Source organism: Myotis nattereri, assembly GCF_964212035.1.
Source record: "Myotis nattereri genome assembly, chromosome: 3".
Taxonomy (NCBI): domain Eukaryota; kingdom Metazoa; phylum Chordata; class Mammalia; order Chiroptera; family Vespertilionidae; genus Myotis; species Myotis nattereri.
In genome coordinates, this window is record NC_138077.1 from 66,292,009 (window position 1) to 66,310,033 (window position 18,025).

General features: G+C 37.8%; 1 protein-coding gene and 1 pseudogene across 2 annotated transcripts in view; one reads left to right on the forward strand and one right to left on the reverse strand.

Moving 5' to 3' along the window:
- The window catches only part of SPICE1 (spindle and centriole associated protein 1), a gene marked incomplete at its 5' end in the record, with an annotated part of 55,709 nt that extends 42,833 nt beyond the window's left edge, over positions 1-12,876 (forward strand). Inside the window, 5 exons of the mRNA XM_081086986.1 lie at positions 4,161-4,651; positions 6,471-6,681; positions 8,767-8,869; positions 9,866-9,953; positions 11,368-12,876. Coding sequence (XP_080943112.1) covers positions 4,161-4,651; positions 6,471-6,681; positions 8,767-8,869; positions 9,866-9,953; positions 11,368-11,421 — 947 coding nt within the window. The 3' untranslated portion in view covers positions 11,422-12,876. The remainder of the gene's footprint in view (positions 1-4,160; positions 4,652-6,470; positions 6,682-8,766; positions 8,870-9,865; positions 9,954-11,367) is intronic.
- LOC308516879 (small ribosomal subunit protein eS1-like) lies at positions 625-3,411 on the reverse strand (annotated as a pseudogene). Its single transcript has 2 exons — positions 3,394-3,411; positions 625-1,356 (listed from the first exon to the last, which is right to left on the reverse strand). The product of its transcript is annotated as a small ribosomal subunit protein eS1-like (transcript).
- Positions 12,877-18,025: the final 5,149 nt, after the last annotated feature.

The following is an 18,025-nucleotide window of genomic DNA, read 5'->3' on the forward strand; positions in this document are numbered from 1 at the left end:
AAAGTTACATGGTAGTTGTTTTTTATGCTTCATATATGTAATCCATGTGTGCATCATTACCTGATAAACAGAATTAAAAAGATATTGATTATCATACATAACCTTTAAGCCGAAGGAGGATGGGGTGGTTTACATCATGTATGCTATGCCTATGGTGAAATGTGACGTTGAGTTTCATTACATATATGTTCCATTATAAATGTTAAGCTCAAATCAAGGGATCAAAGCCCTCCACATTAAAACATGGAGTGAGGGGAATCCCATTTGTCCCTATGGTCCAGGGCATGGGGAAGAGTAAGAAACAAGAGGAGGCTATTCTCTAAAGAGTAATGAATGTTTAACTAAGGAAAGGTGAGAGCCATGACCTGAGGGATTTTATAAGTCAGATCTGGTTATTAACCTCTTTCGCATCAAAACTTTAGCTCAGTCAGTTGAGGGAAATTGGTAATGAAAGTCTGTGGACAATTAAAAATTGCTTTAGAGTCACCTTTTGCAGCACATATATAGAGTTGAAATAAAATTTCTAAAAAATTATTAATACTTAGCTCATAGATTTTTACAAAATCACAAATAGGATTTTTATTTGTCACCATTAAAAGTCTGAATTTTAAACAGATTCTTGGACTAGGGGCTCATATCCATCAGTTTATTCAGCTTCAGCACCTGTCTCATCCCAGTGGCTTTTCCGGAATTGCTTCCTTCACCGTGAAGCTCCATGAGTTTTCCCAACTCTAACTTGGGCTTCTTCCGCATTTGACTTTCTAACAAAGACATCGTGGAGTGAATAAATATGTGTTTTCCAATGCTATCTGGAATCATTTTATTGACCACTTCTTTCAAGTTATTTGCACTCTCGGGTCTTGATGTCTGTCATCTTTGTCCAGATTTGGCAGACTTACTGATGATGAGCAAGGGTCTTCTGAATCTGACTTTTGCATTTTCTAGTAAAACCAACACAGACTAGATGAAGCAAATAACCATTGGTAGTCTTGACATCAACATGAGCTTTAATCACGGTCTGCCATTTTTTTTTTTTTTTTTTTAACCAGGAAGCACATTTTGTCATGGGTAAGATCCATGCCATGGAAATTAGTCAGGCAGTTTTGCCCTGAACATCCTCAATAATTAGCTTGGATTTTCTAAATGCCACTTCATCATTTTGCAGATCAGCGAGGCTTGCTTCAAAAACACGACCCTTGAGACCATCAGATGCGATGTTGGTTCCTTGAGCTCTCATGACTAGTGTTTTTCTAGTATTTCCTATATTGAACAGAGCTGGTCCTTTCACATCACACCAATCTTTCTGGGATCACCCACTTCCTTCTTGGCTGCCTTTTTGTCGCCTTTCGGAAGGTGCTGTTCAGAGAGCCAAAAAGGCCCTTGGCTCACAGATTCTTAAATGGGATTTCATGTGTGGTCTTCAGAATCTCCATGGATTGCTTGATTGTTTGGAAAATTATATTTATTTGTCCAGATGTGCATTTTCTGGAGCTATAATCATTTCATTTTCCAAAGAGTTCTTCAATCAAAAACTACTTTAGACTTTCAGGCAAAGTTTTTAGAAAAATGTTATTTAGCCCTGATTTGACTAAATTTTTGTTTCTTTAATTAGAGTATTTATTTTCTTCTGTAGGAGGACAGAAGAATAACATTTATTGTCATTGAGACATATAAATTTTGTCAGATTTTCTGTACTTTGATGTATGTTCCCAATAGAGGATTTGAAAAGCCCATAAGGGTTAAAGAAAATGACAAATCTTTGCCATTATAAGATTTGTTTGACTAGCTGTGAGGTATAGGGCTAATACTTTTTATACCTTTTCTGGACTTCAGTTTTCCTATCTTTGCATTGAGAGGATTTTCCTTTATCTTTAATATCCCTCCAGCTCTATAATTCTTTGATTTGATATTTCCTCTTTAGAGGGCTACAGAATATTATTAACTGGTTAACTTTAGGAAATATGATATCAAATCTGATTTCTGTTCAAGTTAGACTTTCATTTCTTAAAGTAATTTTTCAAATGTTTGCATCGTATTAAAAGGCTTATCTAATGATCTCTTTTGAGATACTGTAAATTGTTTTTCATTGGCGATACTAAAATATCCTAATATTTTTTAAAGAAACAATTACTATAAATATTTTTACTCTGATTGCAAATAAACAAAATGTTCATTAAAGCAAATTATATTGATATAGACAACATTTTGTTAGTATTTGCAGTGGGTTTTGTGTGGAAAATAACATGGCACATTCCTTTTGCAGTGTGCAGATAGAACTATCCTTGAATCTGTATTCTGAAATGGTAGAGTTTTATTATAATATTTTCAGCATTTTGTTCAGAATGTTTACATATAGAGAACTTTTTAGTTAAATTGAACATATGGGTAAAAATGGGAGATACATAAGGCCCTTAGTCAGGGTTCAGCTCTCAGTCCAGTAGGACTTTCTGTGATGATGAAAATGTTCTATATCTGCTCCATTCAGTATGGTAGCTACTAGCCAAGGGTGGGGCTGTTGAGCACCTGAAATGTGGCCAGTGACTGAGGAACGGAATATTTTATTTTAGTTAATTTAAATTTGAATATGAGTAGCCACATGTGGCCAGAGGCTACCATACTGGAGAATGTTGCTCTAGAATTTTCCATCATAAATATTTCCTTTAGCTATTAACTTATCTCTATTTTTGTTTAATGCCACGCTTGAAAGACTAGTGTGTATATATATATATATATATATATATATATATATATGTATATATATATATATATATATATATACACTGTTTTCATTTTCTTATATTCCATTCCTTCTTTATTTTAAAGTGTTAGTTCTAATTCCTATTTGCATGTGGCTAAGGGATAAAAAAGCATATACAGGGATCTCTTCCTCACACACCTCTTGACCTACCCAAGAGGCAATCATTTTTATCCCAATTTAATTTCTGTTTATCTGGAGGGGCTCTCCATAATTTAATATAAGACATTTTTACATCTCTGGCTGCTTCATTTCTATCTGCTTTGCTCGCTTCCTATCCTTTACCTGACTCTAAATGTTAAGTTCTTCATGTCTTGGTATTGTTTTTTCCCTCACTCTATTCTTTCTCTCTGTGTAATCTCACTCATTCTCATGGCTTCCAGTATTTTCTATCTGCCAGAGAATTCCAGTTTTGAACATAATGTACCTTAAACTTGCACGTTCAGAACTGAATTTTTGATACTCAACCTTCCCCCAAATCTGTTCTTCTTATCTTCTCCATCTCAGTGCATGGCATCACCTTCCATTCAGTTGTGCATGCCATGATCTTACTCCCCATTTCCAGTTCATCATTTCAATTCTATTGCCAAAATACTTCCCAAATTTATCTACTTCTCTCTGTCTTTATACCAACATACCTTAGTCAAAGCTACCATTGTCTGTCTTCTAGATTACCACCGTTGCTTATTGATTTCTTCCATCCTGGATCTTCCAGTTATCCACAACATTTAAGAAATGTAAATTGAGTCATTGCCAAACCTTCTGCAGTCTAATGTTCTTGGATTAAATTGGAAAATTCCAAACGTGGCTTAAAGAGCTCTGCAAGAAATGGCCCTGCACACCTCTCCAGTCTCATCCGTTTCCAGTTCCTCTCGTTGCTATGCTACAGCTAGCCTGGCCTCCTTTCTTTGCTCTTTCCTATTTTGAGGCTTTCACATATGTTGTTCCCTGCCTGTAATGTTATTTGCTCTACTTCTGCCACATATGTAATTATTTAAAATTTTTACTTCTTCAGAGATGCCTTTCCTGACCATCCTCAGTTTACATTATTATCTTTACTGTTCTCACCCGCAAGATTCCCAGATATGAGTTAATGTAATGTGAAAATGTGGACTTGGCAGGTGGTTTTTCACAGGCATACTGATTAAGCTTTAAGGTATATCAAAGCTTAATTACTAATTTAGCTACTAATTTATTTCTGTTTTGTTTAATTAACTACTCATGAGTAGATAAAGTCTTCATGCTTGATTGTTAGTGGTGGCATTGCAGGCCAATTTAGACCTTCAGAAACCAACTCCTTCTGTTGAAATACTTCTCTAACTACCATGATGGGCTAATGAGATGATTACTCTGCCAATCTATGGCTAAATAATACATGTTTGTTATTTTAAAATTTTACCTACAGTATTGAGGAGGACCGTTCAAACTCGTCCTGCTCCACGAATTCCTCCAACTGTGGAAATAATTGAGAAGGAACAAAATTGGGAAAAGAAGACCTCACCGCCCAGCACAGATATTCAGAATTCAAGCGACGAGAGTCATCTCTTCACCCAGAGGTGGAGGGTCTCTCACATGGGAGAAGATTTGGAAAACAAAACCGAGGCTCCTTTTGTCAGCCTCTCACAGCCCCTGAGCAATTCCCTCTCAAATACTCAGCAACCCAGAAACCCTGCATTCTCAGAAGAGCCCCCAGTACTGGGGGATGGGCAACAGCTTAGAGCAGATGAGGCATTACTACAAAGAAAGAACATCATGGCACAAATTGCTGAGTTGACACTGCAGAATTCAGCTATCAGGGCTCATCTGAATAATATTCTTTGGCCAGGGGGAGAGCAAGGGGATGGACTTCGGGAGTTAAGCAAACAGGAGACAAGTCATACAAACAACATGAGTGCTGTGAGTACCAATTAAAAACTGACTATGGACATATAGGAATTTAGGTCCATTGCTGGAGCATCTTAAAGCGCTTCTTTCCAGGATATCTCTGAGGCTGTGCCAGATGGCTTATGCCTGGTCATGTCCTCATCACAGAGAAGTAGAGGTTATTTGTCAGTTTCTAGCTCAAATACAGTAAAAGAGGACAACATAAAATAAAAAAGAGGAATGCATGAGGAAAATAGGATGAAGGTAAAATGTAGCAAAGCTAAAATTAGGCTAGGACTGAAGTTTTAAATGTAACATGCAGAATTAATATGACTTAAAAATTTGCCACACAACTACATTTTAATTGAAAGAATTTTTACTCTTAGAGGGGCTCATAAAAAAGAACTATGTGTAGTTGGCCCTCAACTCATGAATAGTTAATATTTTAGGACACAGAATGCATTTTGCTATAGAAATGATTTTAAAGGATTTTTAAAGTCAGACTTTAATGTACATATAAATCATCTGGGATCTTGCTCAAATGCTTTTTCTGATTGAATAGGTCTGAGGTAGGCCCTGTGCATTTCTAGTAAATTCCCAAATCATGCCAGTCTAAAGGCTATACTTTGAGTAGCAAAAGTCTGAATATTATAGTGCAAGAATTTTCTAAGTTAAATAAGCTGTGAGCTAACATGGTAACTTGGACCTTCATTTCCTTATTTGTGGGAGTAAAGGGATCCTAAGTTCCAATTGGGGAGAGTTTATAACCTACATTCTTCCCCTGGTCCCAGTGATGGGAGAAGCTTCCTTTTACTTTGTTATGAGCCAGAGAGGCTCCTGTCAGGCTTCTGATAGGGACAGGACAGTGTTGGAGCAGTTGTTAGGGGCAGGCAGGTATCCTGGGTTAGGCGTTTCAGGGGTAATTGCTTCCACGAGGACTTTATCAGTAGTGGGTCCTGTGCGTCCAGGAGGAAGGTCAGGAGGTGGGAGATGGTAGGTTAGGGGTACACGTCTGTCAGCACTGGCTCATGGGCAGTCAGGCTAAGATGGGTCTTGAGTCACAGAAATAGTAGTCAGAAGGGTCTGGCAGGAGGGAGCCGGGAAGGAGTATTAGCAGTGGGCAGTAGCCTCGGCACAGGTGTGTTATAAGTATAAACTGCCTCAATTTTGAGTCATGGGAGACGTTGTTGTTGACAGAGTTTTGAAGATGATTGGAAATAGGCGTCTTAGTTTAAAAATGGCAGCAAAGTTAAAAATTGATTTTGCCTCCTTTTCTAATTAGTATATAGATCAGGCTAAGGCACCAGCTATCTTGAGTGAGATATCTTAGGCCAGAAGTGGCCTGGGGAGGCTGACATATGGTCAGAAAGAATGATAAGGGTCCTAGAAATCTTTGCCAAATAATTCATGGTGCATGAATGAAGATTATAATTATAGAATCATCTCTTTCAACTACAGCAGATCCTTGTGACTCAGACCCCAGATCTGGTATTCATATGTATGTTACTTAGAAGCCAGGTCTTTAGAAGTAGTCTTTGCTCATGTGATCTTTTGTGTAGTTCAGCAAACACTAAGAGATGCAGGAAAACTTTGTCCCACAGACACTCCCAATGGACAGAGAGACTAGAGGACACGTAGCACCAGTATTAGAAGAATTGGCATCCCTTTGTTTTAGCCCTAATTTTTCAATTAAGTGACTTGTAAATTTTGTTTTTAGTCCACCATTCAAGTCTGCACACAGCAAGGGCTATGTACACTAACTTGCTGGCTCTTAGTGGAAGTTTATTTTTTACAAACAGTCAAAATTGTTTGGATTGTTTTTAATATGGAATTTTTGTCTCTTTTTTTAAAGACTTTTCCAGCAACACGGCCTCTAACACCAAATAGCATGGAGGAGCGGATTGCGGAACTGAACCGGCAGAGTATGGAGGCTCGCGGAAAGCTCTTACAGTTAATAGAGCAGCAAAAACTTGTTGGTTTGAATCCTTCCCCTCCACTGACATCACCTATTCAGTCACCTCTCAGAGCTTGGACTGACTGGCCACAAATTCCTGATTTAAAAGGTAGACAGTTTAAAAGCTAAGTTTTTACTTTCTTGATTTTGCAAGTATATATTGAACTGAAGGAAATCTCAGAAAGCATATATTTCAGTGCCTTCAATTTTACATAGAAAAAAAAGACTAAGTCGCAGAATAAGTGAGAGATAGATCTGGAGGCCGGTCTCCTGTTGGGAAACTCCCCCATGGTGCCTGCAGGAATCTCTGGTGTCTGGGTTCCTCAGTTGCTCTACGTGGACGTGGACTCATTACAGTCTATAATAATTTAGAATTTCATCAGCAAAAAATTAAGTTATCCTGTTAAAACTATGAAAACATTTTAATTGGTAAGTTAAGCTTTTTAATCTATTTGTACATTTAAGATGTGAAACACACTAGAGGGGATTCTAAATAATAGAGCAGTAACTGAAAAATTAGTTATTGTAGTGTTCATATGCAAAAGGAACTGATGAGACAAAATATATGATCTCAAGTTGCTCTTCAGTCAGAAATTGAATTTTAAGATTCTCAAGGGGTAGGGCTACACAAAGGCTGTGAAGAGACTGATTTTTGGCTCATATGAGAGAGAGTTCTACTTGTCAGGAATAGAAAAAGCTGCATCAGTGAGTGGTGCATTCGCTCAGGTGTTCAGGCATTTGTGTGTTAGAAAGATTCAGTGTCCTCTGGCTGGTCAAGGTAGGTTTCCTTTAAGGTATCTGCCAATAAGACTTTTCCTCTCAGAAGTTATTTCCATTTTGAAACTACAGACTCAGAGAGCAGACTCTTTTGGAGATTACTGATGGGTGCTACATATCCGCAGGGCCCTTCTTCTTTAATTTAGGCTTCTTCAGTTGATAATTTTGTCTACTGTTCTTCGTAGTCACAAAGTCTAGATGCAACTCCTAATAAGAATGAATAAATTAAATCACTCAGAATGTATGAACACCTACTATGTGCCTGCTATGCTCTGGACACTGGGGATACCACATGGAAGAGGACAAGTCCTTGCCCAGATTGACAACTTCAGTAGTCAAGTTGAGGAGCAGGCCATAAACAAATAAGCAAATGAATATATGAGATAATGTCAGTTAGTGCTAAGTGCAATGAAGAAAAAGCAGATTACTTTTAAGAATAATTTTGTGATTAAATAAGACATCTGTTTCAATAGATTTTTAAGGTAAAACTATTTTCGTTTGTTATCTCATTTTGTCCCCAACACACCATGAGAGTAGACAGAGTTGATATCATACTTGTTTGATGAATAAGTAAACTGAGGTGTAAATAGGTTATATGATTTGTCTGAAGTTCTAAAGCAAATTGGTATTTTGCACTTGTATTCTTGCCATTCTAGTGGTTATATTCTTAAGATATTCTTTTTTTAAGTAAAATGCTTGGTTTCACAAGGAACCACTGTGGGTTATAATTATAAAGTAAAAACTCTATGCCATAGAACCTCTTTGTTTTCTAGGGTAACCAAGGGATATGTAAATAGGGTAGGTTTCATTACCACCTAAAGCTCAAAATCACTGGTTTTAAGTAATGATTTATGGGAGCTTTGGCAAAACTGACTGGGATGGACATAAAGTGTTCCATTAGTAAATAGTAAATATCTGTTGATTGATAACTTACTTCTGAAATATTGAAAAGGTACATAATTATTACCGTTGGCCAGGTGAGCTCTTCATCTATTTAAAAGTCTTTTGTAAGAGTGATGTAAAAGATTTAGAAGATTTAAAATTTTACTAAAAGACTTCAGATTTTTTCTTCTTTTCTTTTTTTGGGGAGGAAAACTTTAGATAAGCTGCTTTTGACAAATATCTCAAGATCTTTGGGACTAGCTCTTCACTTCCAGATCTGACATGATACCACTTGTCTGAAGGTTCTGGCTCTCTATGACTGGCATGCTACTGAATTGACACTAACACTAAAGTTTTTTCTCACAGCTCATTTTAAAAAAATTCCTCCAAGTGTATCTGTGGGCCATAATGATAAAAATATAGAAAGAACCTCCAAATTTATAATATTGAAATCTGCAGTAAGACAGAAATCATTACATTTTTAATTTTTATTTTCATGAAAGGTAATGGAATAATGTTTATTTTTATATTTTAGAAGGAGGAAAGAAGACAATTGAAATATCTGTTCCAGGAGCAGAAGCCCCAGAAACCTCGAAATGCAGTACTGTCTCTCCTATCAGTGGAATAAATTCAAGAAGGTAGGGTTAAAATGGTAATAGTTACTTTAAAAAAAAATCAAGATATGGTATCTGTTTTATTCTCTTTGTGAGAAAAGGAAGTGCATGATATCTGACTTAGGTTCAGGCAGACTCACCGAAGAAAAGAAAATAAAGTAGTCGGTGAGGAGAATTTTGGGGGGAAAGGAGAGGCATGAGGAACAAGCCTTCAATGAGTAGAAAGCATGAGTTGGCTATTGAGAAACAAAAATGGGATAAGAGCACATATATAGAATGCTTTATGGGTGACAAAATTGGGAGATACTATGTGATAGGGTGGGTAAATTAACCACTGGTATTTTTCTCTCATATTAAAATGAAACTGAAGTTCATAGAGCTACCTGTGTGATTTGCCTACATGTGTCACATGTTGATAAATGGTGACACTAGGGATGGACCTACCTGGCTTTCTGTCTCCGCTGCATGCCTGCTATTGCCCTGCATTCTCCAGGTCTTGTTACTTTTCCACTGCCTGGGCCTTCTTCACCCCTGCACATCCTTTTCCCCCTTAAATGTTTTAAACTTGTTAGTGTGATACTGTAATGGTGTATACATGATACTGTACATTTGTCAAAACCTATAGAATGTATAACATGATGCATGGGCCCTAACGTAAACAATAGATTTAGTTAATAATAATGTGTATCAGTGTTACAGTTGTAACAAATGTACCACACTGGTATGAGGTATTCATAAAAGGGGAAACTGCGGGGAGGGGTTGAGGAATATATTGGAACCCTTGGATCTTTATACTAAGTCTTTCTGTAAATCTAAAATAACTCTTAAAAAAGGAAAGCCTATTAATTTTTTAAAAAGACTTAGCTTGGTGAAAATATGTTGCAAATAATTTACCTTCTTTGGATCTAAGTCAGCCATACTTTCTCAAGCTTGTGCCAGTATTGAGAATTGTCAGTCTTACATAATTTTTGAAGATTAATAATGACAGATTACTCTCTCCCTTTTATTCCTCACAAATAGATCTTCAGGGGCTACTAGTAATTCTTGTTCTCCATTAAATGCCACCTCAGGAAGTGGGCGATTCACACCTGTTAATCCAAGAGCAAAGGTATATGATAAAATGTAATTGTGAAATGTGTACCATATAGGGGCAGGAGGGCAGGGGTGAAAGGTGGCTATTTTTAGTGATTTCCATTTGTGTGTGTGTGTGTGTGTGTGTGTGTGTTTATTAATTTCAGAGAGAGGAAGGGACAGGGAGAGAGATAGAAACATCTGTGAGAGAGAAACACCCCCTACTGGGGATCAAGCCCAAATCCCAGGCATGTCTCCTGACTGGGAATCGAACCAGTGACCTCCTGGTGCCTGGGGCAACGCTCAACCAACTTAGCCACAATAGCTGGGCAGTGATTTTCATTCTTTATTATTATTCATGCTATTCTAAAGATGATATAAAAATGTGAGAAGAAAAGATATATTAATTTACCTTCATTAGAAAAACAAGCCATATACTACTTTTGTTTTCTAGGATAACTAAGGAATAAGAAAGTTCAATAGGATTTTAACAGTCTTTAAAGACTGGAAATTACTGGCTTTAGCCAGAGCTTCCCAAATAGTGTGGCAGGCCTTGAAGGTGTGCATTGAACACCTTGTAGGTATACTGAGATACTAGTGCCCAGTCCTTGCTGTGGCTGGGTGGGGCTTGGGATAGTCAGTCCTGGGGTGGTCACTTTCCATGTCATTTTACCCCAGTGTGCCATATCTGAGGACCCCCAAGGTACAGAGTTCTGTACAAAGAGTAAAAAAAAGTCTTACATATTTTTCATGTGTTCTGATTTACTATAGGATTGTATAGGAACTAAGCATCTTAAAATATATCCAATTTTTTTTGCAAAAGGCATTTCTCTGTGTTGGTAATACAGCAAAATATAGTTCGTCTGAGTGTTTGGTCATAGCAAATTGTGAGAATATCTTTCAAATCACAAACATTACATTTGCAAATTTGAGTTAACAGCTCTCTGATACAGGGGAAAATCTTTGCTGTTGTTATTACCAACTTTAGTAATTAGACCAAATAGTGAATGTTTCAATTAACTGAGTACTTGCAGCCCAAATTAATTGATAGACTCATATATCTCAATTGTCCAACACTAGATGTGCCCTTTGCTGTTTATTGTATTCTAAAAAAGCTTTAAACTATTTTGTATAATTTGCTCCTAGTTTCTGGAATTTGTTAGAATTTAATTTACAAAATCAAATGACTGTTATTTTTAAAAGTTACACATATGATTTGTATAAATACTGGATTTATCTTAAAAAAAAAAAATTAGGTCTCCTAAATCAACAAGGATACCAGTTGATGAGGGGATCAGTTATTTATGAGTGTCCGTTAGAAATAAAAATTGCCAGTAGCAATTTACTTTTTAGTACCACTGAGTGACATAGGGTAACTTTGATTCTGTATACTTGAATGGTCTCCTGTTTCTGATTACTTCCTAAATCCTTTTTGCATCTTTGTTCAACAGATTGAGAAACAAAATGAAGAAGGCTGGTTTGCTCTTTCCACCCATGTGTCATAAGTGAGGTCAAATTTGACCGTTTGTTTTCAGTGGTACATTCTTGAGCTTCCATTCCCCTTTCCCTGCTTTCAAGCTTTTGTCCTTCTTTCAGCTAAAACCTACAAAGATCCTGTGACTTTGTACAAATAGAACAAAGAAATAAAGCAATTATTTTATTTTTGACCTTTCAAATAGATTTCCAACAACTAACCAACCTGCAACCTCCTGCAAATAAAATGTTGACTATAGGGAAATAAAAGTTTCACATGCTAGTAATTTCCTAAGTACTTTAAGGTTTTTCTTTCTACTTCTTTTTTAATCCTCATCTGAGGATATTCTTTCCAGTGATTATTATTTTTTTTTAAAGAGAATGGAAGGGAGACAGTGGAGGGGGAGAGGGAAACAAAATCGCCAGAGAGACAAATGGTTTGGTTGCCTCCCGCTCACGCTCTGACGGAGGGGTGGGGATCAAACCTGCAACCAAGATATGTGCCCTTGGCCAGGAATTGAGCTCTTGACCCTTTGGTCTGTGGGCTGATGCTCTAACTTAAGGTTTTTCTTGAGTAATATATTATTGCATTTATCGTATTTATTCAGGTTTTTTTGGTGTAGTATATCTTAAATGTTGATCTATTTAATTTTTATTTTTACTTTCTGAAGAACTTAGTTGCTTTGCATATAACTTACAATAAAATGCCTTTGTGTGATTAAAGTCTGGCTTTCAGGAAAGTTTAACACCCCCTTTGGTTTTTTATTTTGGGGAAGTCTCTGTAGTCTATTACTTTTCCTGCTAAGTGGAATGTGCAGCTTTCAAAAGTAGACATGGGAGTATTTGTTTATATTTGCTTCAGCAGGTAAGAGTGACTCTATGTATTGTAAAATTCCTATGTAGTCTTTAAATGTGAAAGTGCCATCAATAATGCTAATGTACAAAAAATAAATAATGATCATAGAGCTCAAATGTCTAAATGCAGTAACAATGATTGATTTGTATATTTAGTGTTTGAAACAGAATTGAATATAAAACATTGCTATCATTTTTTCCAGCCCTTAATCTACTAAGCACTCTGGGTAGGTCTTTCTTCAGGGCACCGGTTTGGCTCTCAGATATTGGTTTCTATTTTAAACTTGGTTTTTGAATTATTCCTTGGCTGTATAACAGGAATTTTCAACCTAAGTGAGGTGGTTATTGGGTGGGGGAAGCACGTCGAGACTGCGTACTTGGTGAACATTCTCCGGTAAATACCTGCCCTTCTCCTGCATTGCGGTCACTGTTCCAGAAAGTGTCCTATGCAGCTTTCATTTGGGCTTCATTGTTGTGGTGACCAATAATAATATTATTTTCTTCTGGTATCATTAATTTTATTTACATTAAGTCATCTGTATTCATTTGCATTACTGCAGATTCTTCTATCCATATTGCACTTTTTGAAACTTAGTACTTAATAAATACTATCCCTGTCTGGGATGCAAACCATTTTAGTGTTATTCCTTATATTACTGAAATGCCAAGTTACCTGCTTGGCTTGTGAATGCATTCTTTTTTTTTTTTTTAAATCCTCAATTGAGGACATTTTTCCATTGCTTTTTAGAGAGAGTGGAAGAGAGAGGGAAAGACAGAGAGGAACATCGATGTGAGAGAAATACATCGATTAGTTGCCTCCTGCACACACCCTGCCTGACTAGGGCTTGGGCTGGGGAGGAGCCTGCAACCAAGGTATGTGTCCTTGACCAGAATCGAATTCAGGACCCTTTGGTCGGCAGGCCCACTGAGCCAAACTGGCTAGGGCAGTGAATGCATTCTTTTGACATGCATTTTCCTTGTTCTCCAGCTAGTTGGCTCTTTATTCTCCCTCTCCCTTTATATTCCTATAAACCTCAATAGCCATGATTCTTAACTTTGGGAGCATTTTAAAAAATGCCAAATTGACAACCCCAGGGGCTTGTTGAGGCTTTGGCAGCTATTTTTAAAGGCTCAAAGTGATTAAATGTGAAGCCAGAGTTGAGAAAGATTGCAAAAAACATTTACCACAGCTCACTGGCAAACTGTGGAACTGGCATTTAAGTATCCACCTTGTCAATGTTTGTCTTTGATACAAATGTAGATTGAAGAAACTGCAAGAATATTAGATACAGAGAAAAGAGCCTTTTTTTCTTAGACCTAAAGCAGTGCTTCTCAACTTTGGCTACCATTAGAATCATCTGGGACCTTCTAAAATTCCTAATGCCCAAGTCTCGATACATATCAAGTAAATTAGAATCTTTGGGGGCAGGACACAAACATCAGTATTTTTTAAAACCTAAGATGATTCTAGTGTACAGCCAACTTTGGGAAACATCATTACAAATACATTTATTATCCCCTAATCTTGAATTGGTGCATGCTTGGTTTTAATTAACAGTTCAATTTAAAACATATATATATAGATTTTAGAGAGGAAGGGAGAGGGAGAAAGAGAGAGAAACATCAATGATGAGAGATAATCACTGATCAGCTGCCTCCTGATGCCCCCCACTAGGGATTGAGCCTGCATCCCAGTGACCTCCTGGTTCATACGCCAATGCTCAAGCACTGAGCCATGCTTTATTAACAGTTCAGTTGCTTAAAAGCCCTCTTTATCAGCTTTCAGAGCCAACTGCATCAGTGGGTCTCAAAGTCTGACCCCCTAATCGGCAGCATCAGCAGCAGCATCACCTGTCACATTTCTTTTACAGAGTCTTTGAATATATATTCTGAACTGTCCTTGAATATATATTCTGAAACTAGAGGCCCGGTGCACGAGATTAGTGCACTCAGAGGAGGGGGGGTCCCTCAGCCCAGCCTCTGCCATTTCACAGTCCGGGAGCCCTCAAGGGATGTCTGATTGCCAGCTTAGACCTGCTTCCCGCGGGGAGCGGACCTAAACTGGCAATCGGGCATCCTTAGTGCTGCCGCAGGGGCGGGAGAGGCTCCTGCCACCGTTGTGCTCTCCAGCCATGAGCCTGGCTTCTGGCTGAGTGGCGCTCCCCTTGTGGGAGCACACTGACCACCAGGGGGCAGCTCCTGCATTGAGTGTCTGCCCCTTGGTGGTCAGTGTGCATCATAGCGACTGGTTGTTCTGCCATTTGGTCAATTTGCATATTAGCCTTTTATTATATAGGATACGATGGTACTTGTTAGAAATGGAAATTCCTGGGCCCTACTCAGAAACTCTGGTGTCTGTTTTAATAAGCTCTTTCTGTGATTCTGATGCATGCTCACATTTGGAAACCATTGGTCTATAGCAGGGGTGGGCAAACTTTTTGACTCGAGGGCCACAATGGGTTCTTAAACTGGACCAGAGGGCCGGAACAAAAGCATGCATGGAGTGTTTGTGTGAACTAATATAAATTCAAAGTAAACATCATTACATAAAAGGGTATGGTCTTTTTTTTTCTTTAGTTTTATTCGGCCCGCGGGCCGTAGTTTGCCCACGGCTGGTCTATAGCATTGTGGAGGAGTGAATTCTGCTATATTTGGCTGTTATATACTACATTTATATTTACTTTTAATATTCCAAACTCAGATTACTTGTGTTTCTTGTGTTTAGTCTCAAGGTTTTGCATAACATGTGACTTCTTCTCCAATATGCAATAGAAAGCTGCTAAATCACTTGCCAAACTTTAATAATATTTATAGTTCTCCAAATTGTAGCTTGAAGGAAAACTAGATCAATAATTGTTAAATCCACAGTTGTAGATAGTAAAGTAACTTGGGTTAGCAGAATTTAATAATAATTTACTGTTTACTAAGTGCCAGGCACTATTTTAGCCACTTTACATGACTTCATGTCACAGATACTGTTATCCTTATTTTGCGGATGAGGTGCAAGGAGGTGAGTACTCTCTCAAGGTCATCCACCAGGGGGTGGTGGCACTAGAATGGGAACAGAGATAGCCTTTCTCCAAAGCCTGTGCTATGCTGCCATCCTACAGTGTGGATGGCTTGGAAGCATCATAACAATAATAGCTATCTCTTATTGAGCCATTACTGTGTCAGGCACTGTAGTAAGCTGCAATATCCCCATTATTTCATTTAAATCTCACAGTAAACCTATGGTTAGTTGTTAAATGCCACCCACCCCCCTTTATACATGAAGAAATTGAGCCCTAATGGTAAAATAAATTGCCCATGTCAGAATGCTTGTAAGAAATAAAGGACTTGAAGTTCTTATTAAAATAATTATTGGGCTTCTAACTTATAGGGAAGAACTAATATAGCGCAGTGGCTAAGGATACAAGTATCGCAATAGGAAAGCCTGGATTCAAATGCCATCTCTGCCACTTGAGCTTTCCCTTGGGCAAATTAATCTCATCTTTCCTATTTGAAGTCAGATAATATATTTTTTTTCCTATAAAGTTGGGAGAATTAAGTGAAATTATACACACACACACACACACACAGGACCTAACTCACAACATATGTTCAGAAATGGTAACTGCTAGGTTGTAGTGTATAAATAAATACACCATTTTCTCCGTTTCTAGATTTTTAAAGACATTCTGTAGTGAATTGTTTTTCTCTGATTAGCAACTGGACCCAGCACTTTTAATTTCAGGGTATTTCACCTGAAAAGATGTTTGGAGGTTGGAAGAAAACGTTGAACATGTTATTTGAAAATGTAACTAACATGCTCTCTAAAAATAATTTTATCGTATGTTCTCTGAATTTTCATACACTCTGGATACACTGCTTAATAATAGCAAGAATAGGTCTTTCTTTTCTTTTTATACTCAAGAATACTTTCTAAAGAGAACACTTGAATGTTACCAATAAATGCATGGTATAAAGTTTTTGGAAAGTTGTTATGTAACATTATGGAAACCAATAAACAAAATGAAATACAGCCATGTTTTTCTTGTCAGTTTTATTGAGAAGTAATTTATATATAGGAAACTACATCATTTAAAGAACAATTCATTGGCTTTTGGTAGTTGTAAAAATACACAAAACTATCACAATTAGGACACATTTCTATCATCTCCAAAAGATTTCATCTCTGCAGTGTATCCCTCCCTTTGCTCCAGCCCTAGGCAACCACTGATTTACTTTTGGTCATCACAGATTTGTTTGCATTTTATATAAAGGGAATCATACACCATGTACTATTCTGTGTCTGTCTTCTTCCACTATAATTGAAATTCACCCAAGTTGGGTGTATCAGTCTCTTCCTTTTTAAACTTCCGAGGAGCATTCCATTGTATGCTTATCCATTCACCTGTCAATGGTCATTTCCAGTTTTTTTGCTCTTGTAAATATAGCTGCTACTCAGGTGGAAGCTTTGTACAGACATTAAGTTTTTGTTTATCTTGGGTAAAGACCTTAGACATGAAATGGCATGGTATATGTTTAACTTTTAAAGAAACTGCCAAACGGTTTTCCAAAGTGTTGTGCCATTTTACCTTCTCAACAGCAGTGCATGAGAGTCCTGCTTGCTCCATGTCCTTCTACATTTGGAGCTGGCAGTTTAAAAAATTTCACCCACCCCAGTGAGTGGGGTGTGTGTGTGTGTGTGTGTGTGTGTGTGTGTGTGTGTGTGTGACTGTGGTGTGCATCTCCCAGAGGTCTCCTGTTAAGCATCTTTCCATGTGTTTACTGATCACTCATATATCTGATGTGAAGCATGCTAAGTCCCTTGCCCATTAAAAAAAGTTTGGCAGTTTTTTCTTATTGAATTACGAATTATGTTTTCTGGATACAGAGTTCTTTGTCACATATCATTACCATGTTGTCACCATTTTAAAACTTGTGTTGTAATCAATAACATGAGGTATTTAAAAAATCAGTTCCAGCTCTGGTTGTACCACAAAGCACTTGAAGAGTAAACTGCTCAACTGCCCAGCGTCCTGCGACCAAGGAGCCCACAACATACAATCTTATGTGCTCTTAAAGGCCAACAGAGATAACATAGTGTAAAATAAGTAGTTAAATAAACAAAACAAGTCTCCAGAAGTATCTTTGCTCACATTGTATGCGGGAAACGTATTCATACTTTTTACGTATTTATATTCTACCAGTGTAGTAGAGCGCGGGACACGTATTAATACGTTTTTTATAGACTAGCGGTAGAATGCCGGTAACGTATAAATAAGTAAACTAAAGTTATCGTAATTTTACTGAACGTTGCCATTTGCGCAAAAAATTAGCAAAAATGGCCCGTGCCACCTGTTAGCGCGCGATAAAAACTGCCCGCAAACAATGTGTGCTGCTGATAGTGTACCATCAGGGATCTTTTGGGTCATTCTGTATTACTAGCAGGAACTTCGAAAGCATTCAAAAGTCATGCTGCTTAACAAACCATCCTTAGGATAATTATAATAATTATGCAAATGATAGAATAATAAGCTGGTAGAGCGCTGGGCTTTTCTGTTTGGCCTTGAACCTGAGTCACAGACCATGAAATTGCCGGGACCAAAAGGCGAGTGAAACTGCAGGTCCCAGGGACACCACAGCCAAATTTCCCCAAAGAATGTCGCCTCCGTAGCGCATGCGCTTCAAGGCCGCTCCTCTCCCCGCGGGAGGCGGGGCCGCGTTGCCGCGGTAACTGCAGTAAACGGAGACCTTGGGCAGCTGCCCTAGCGCATGCGCTTCAAGGCCGCTCCAGTT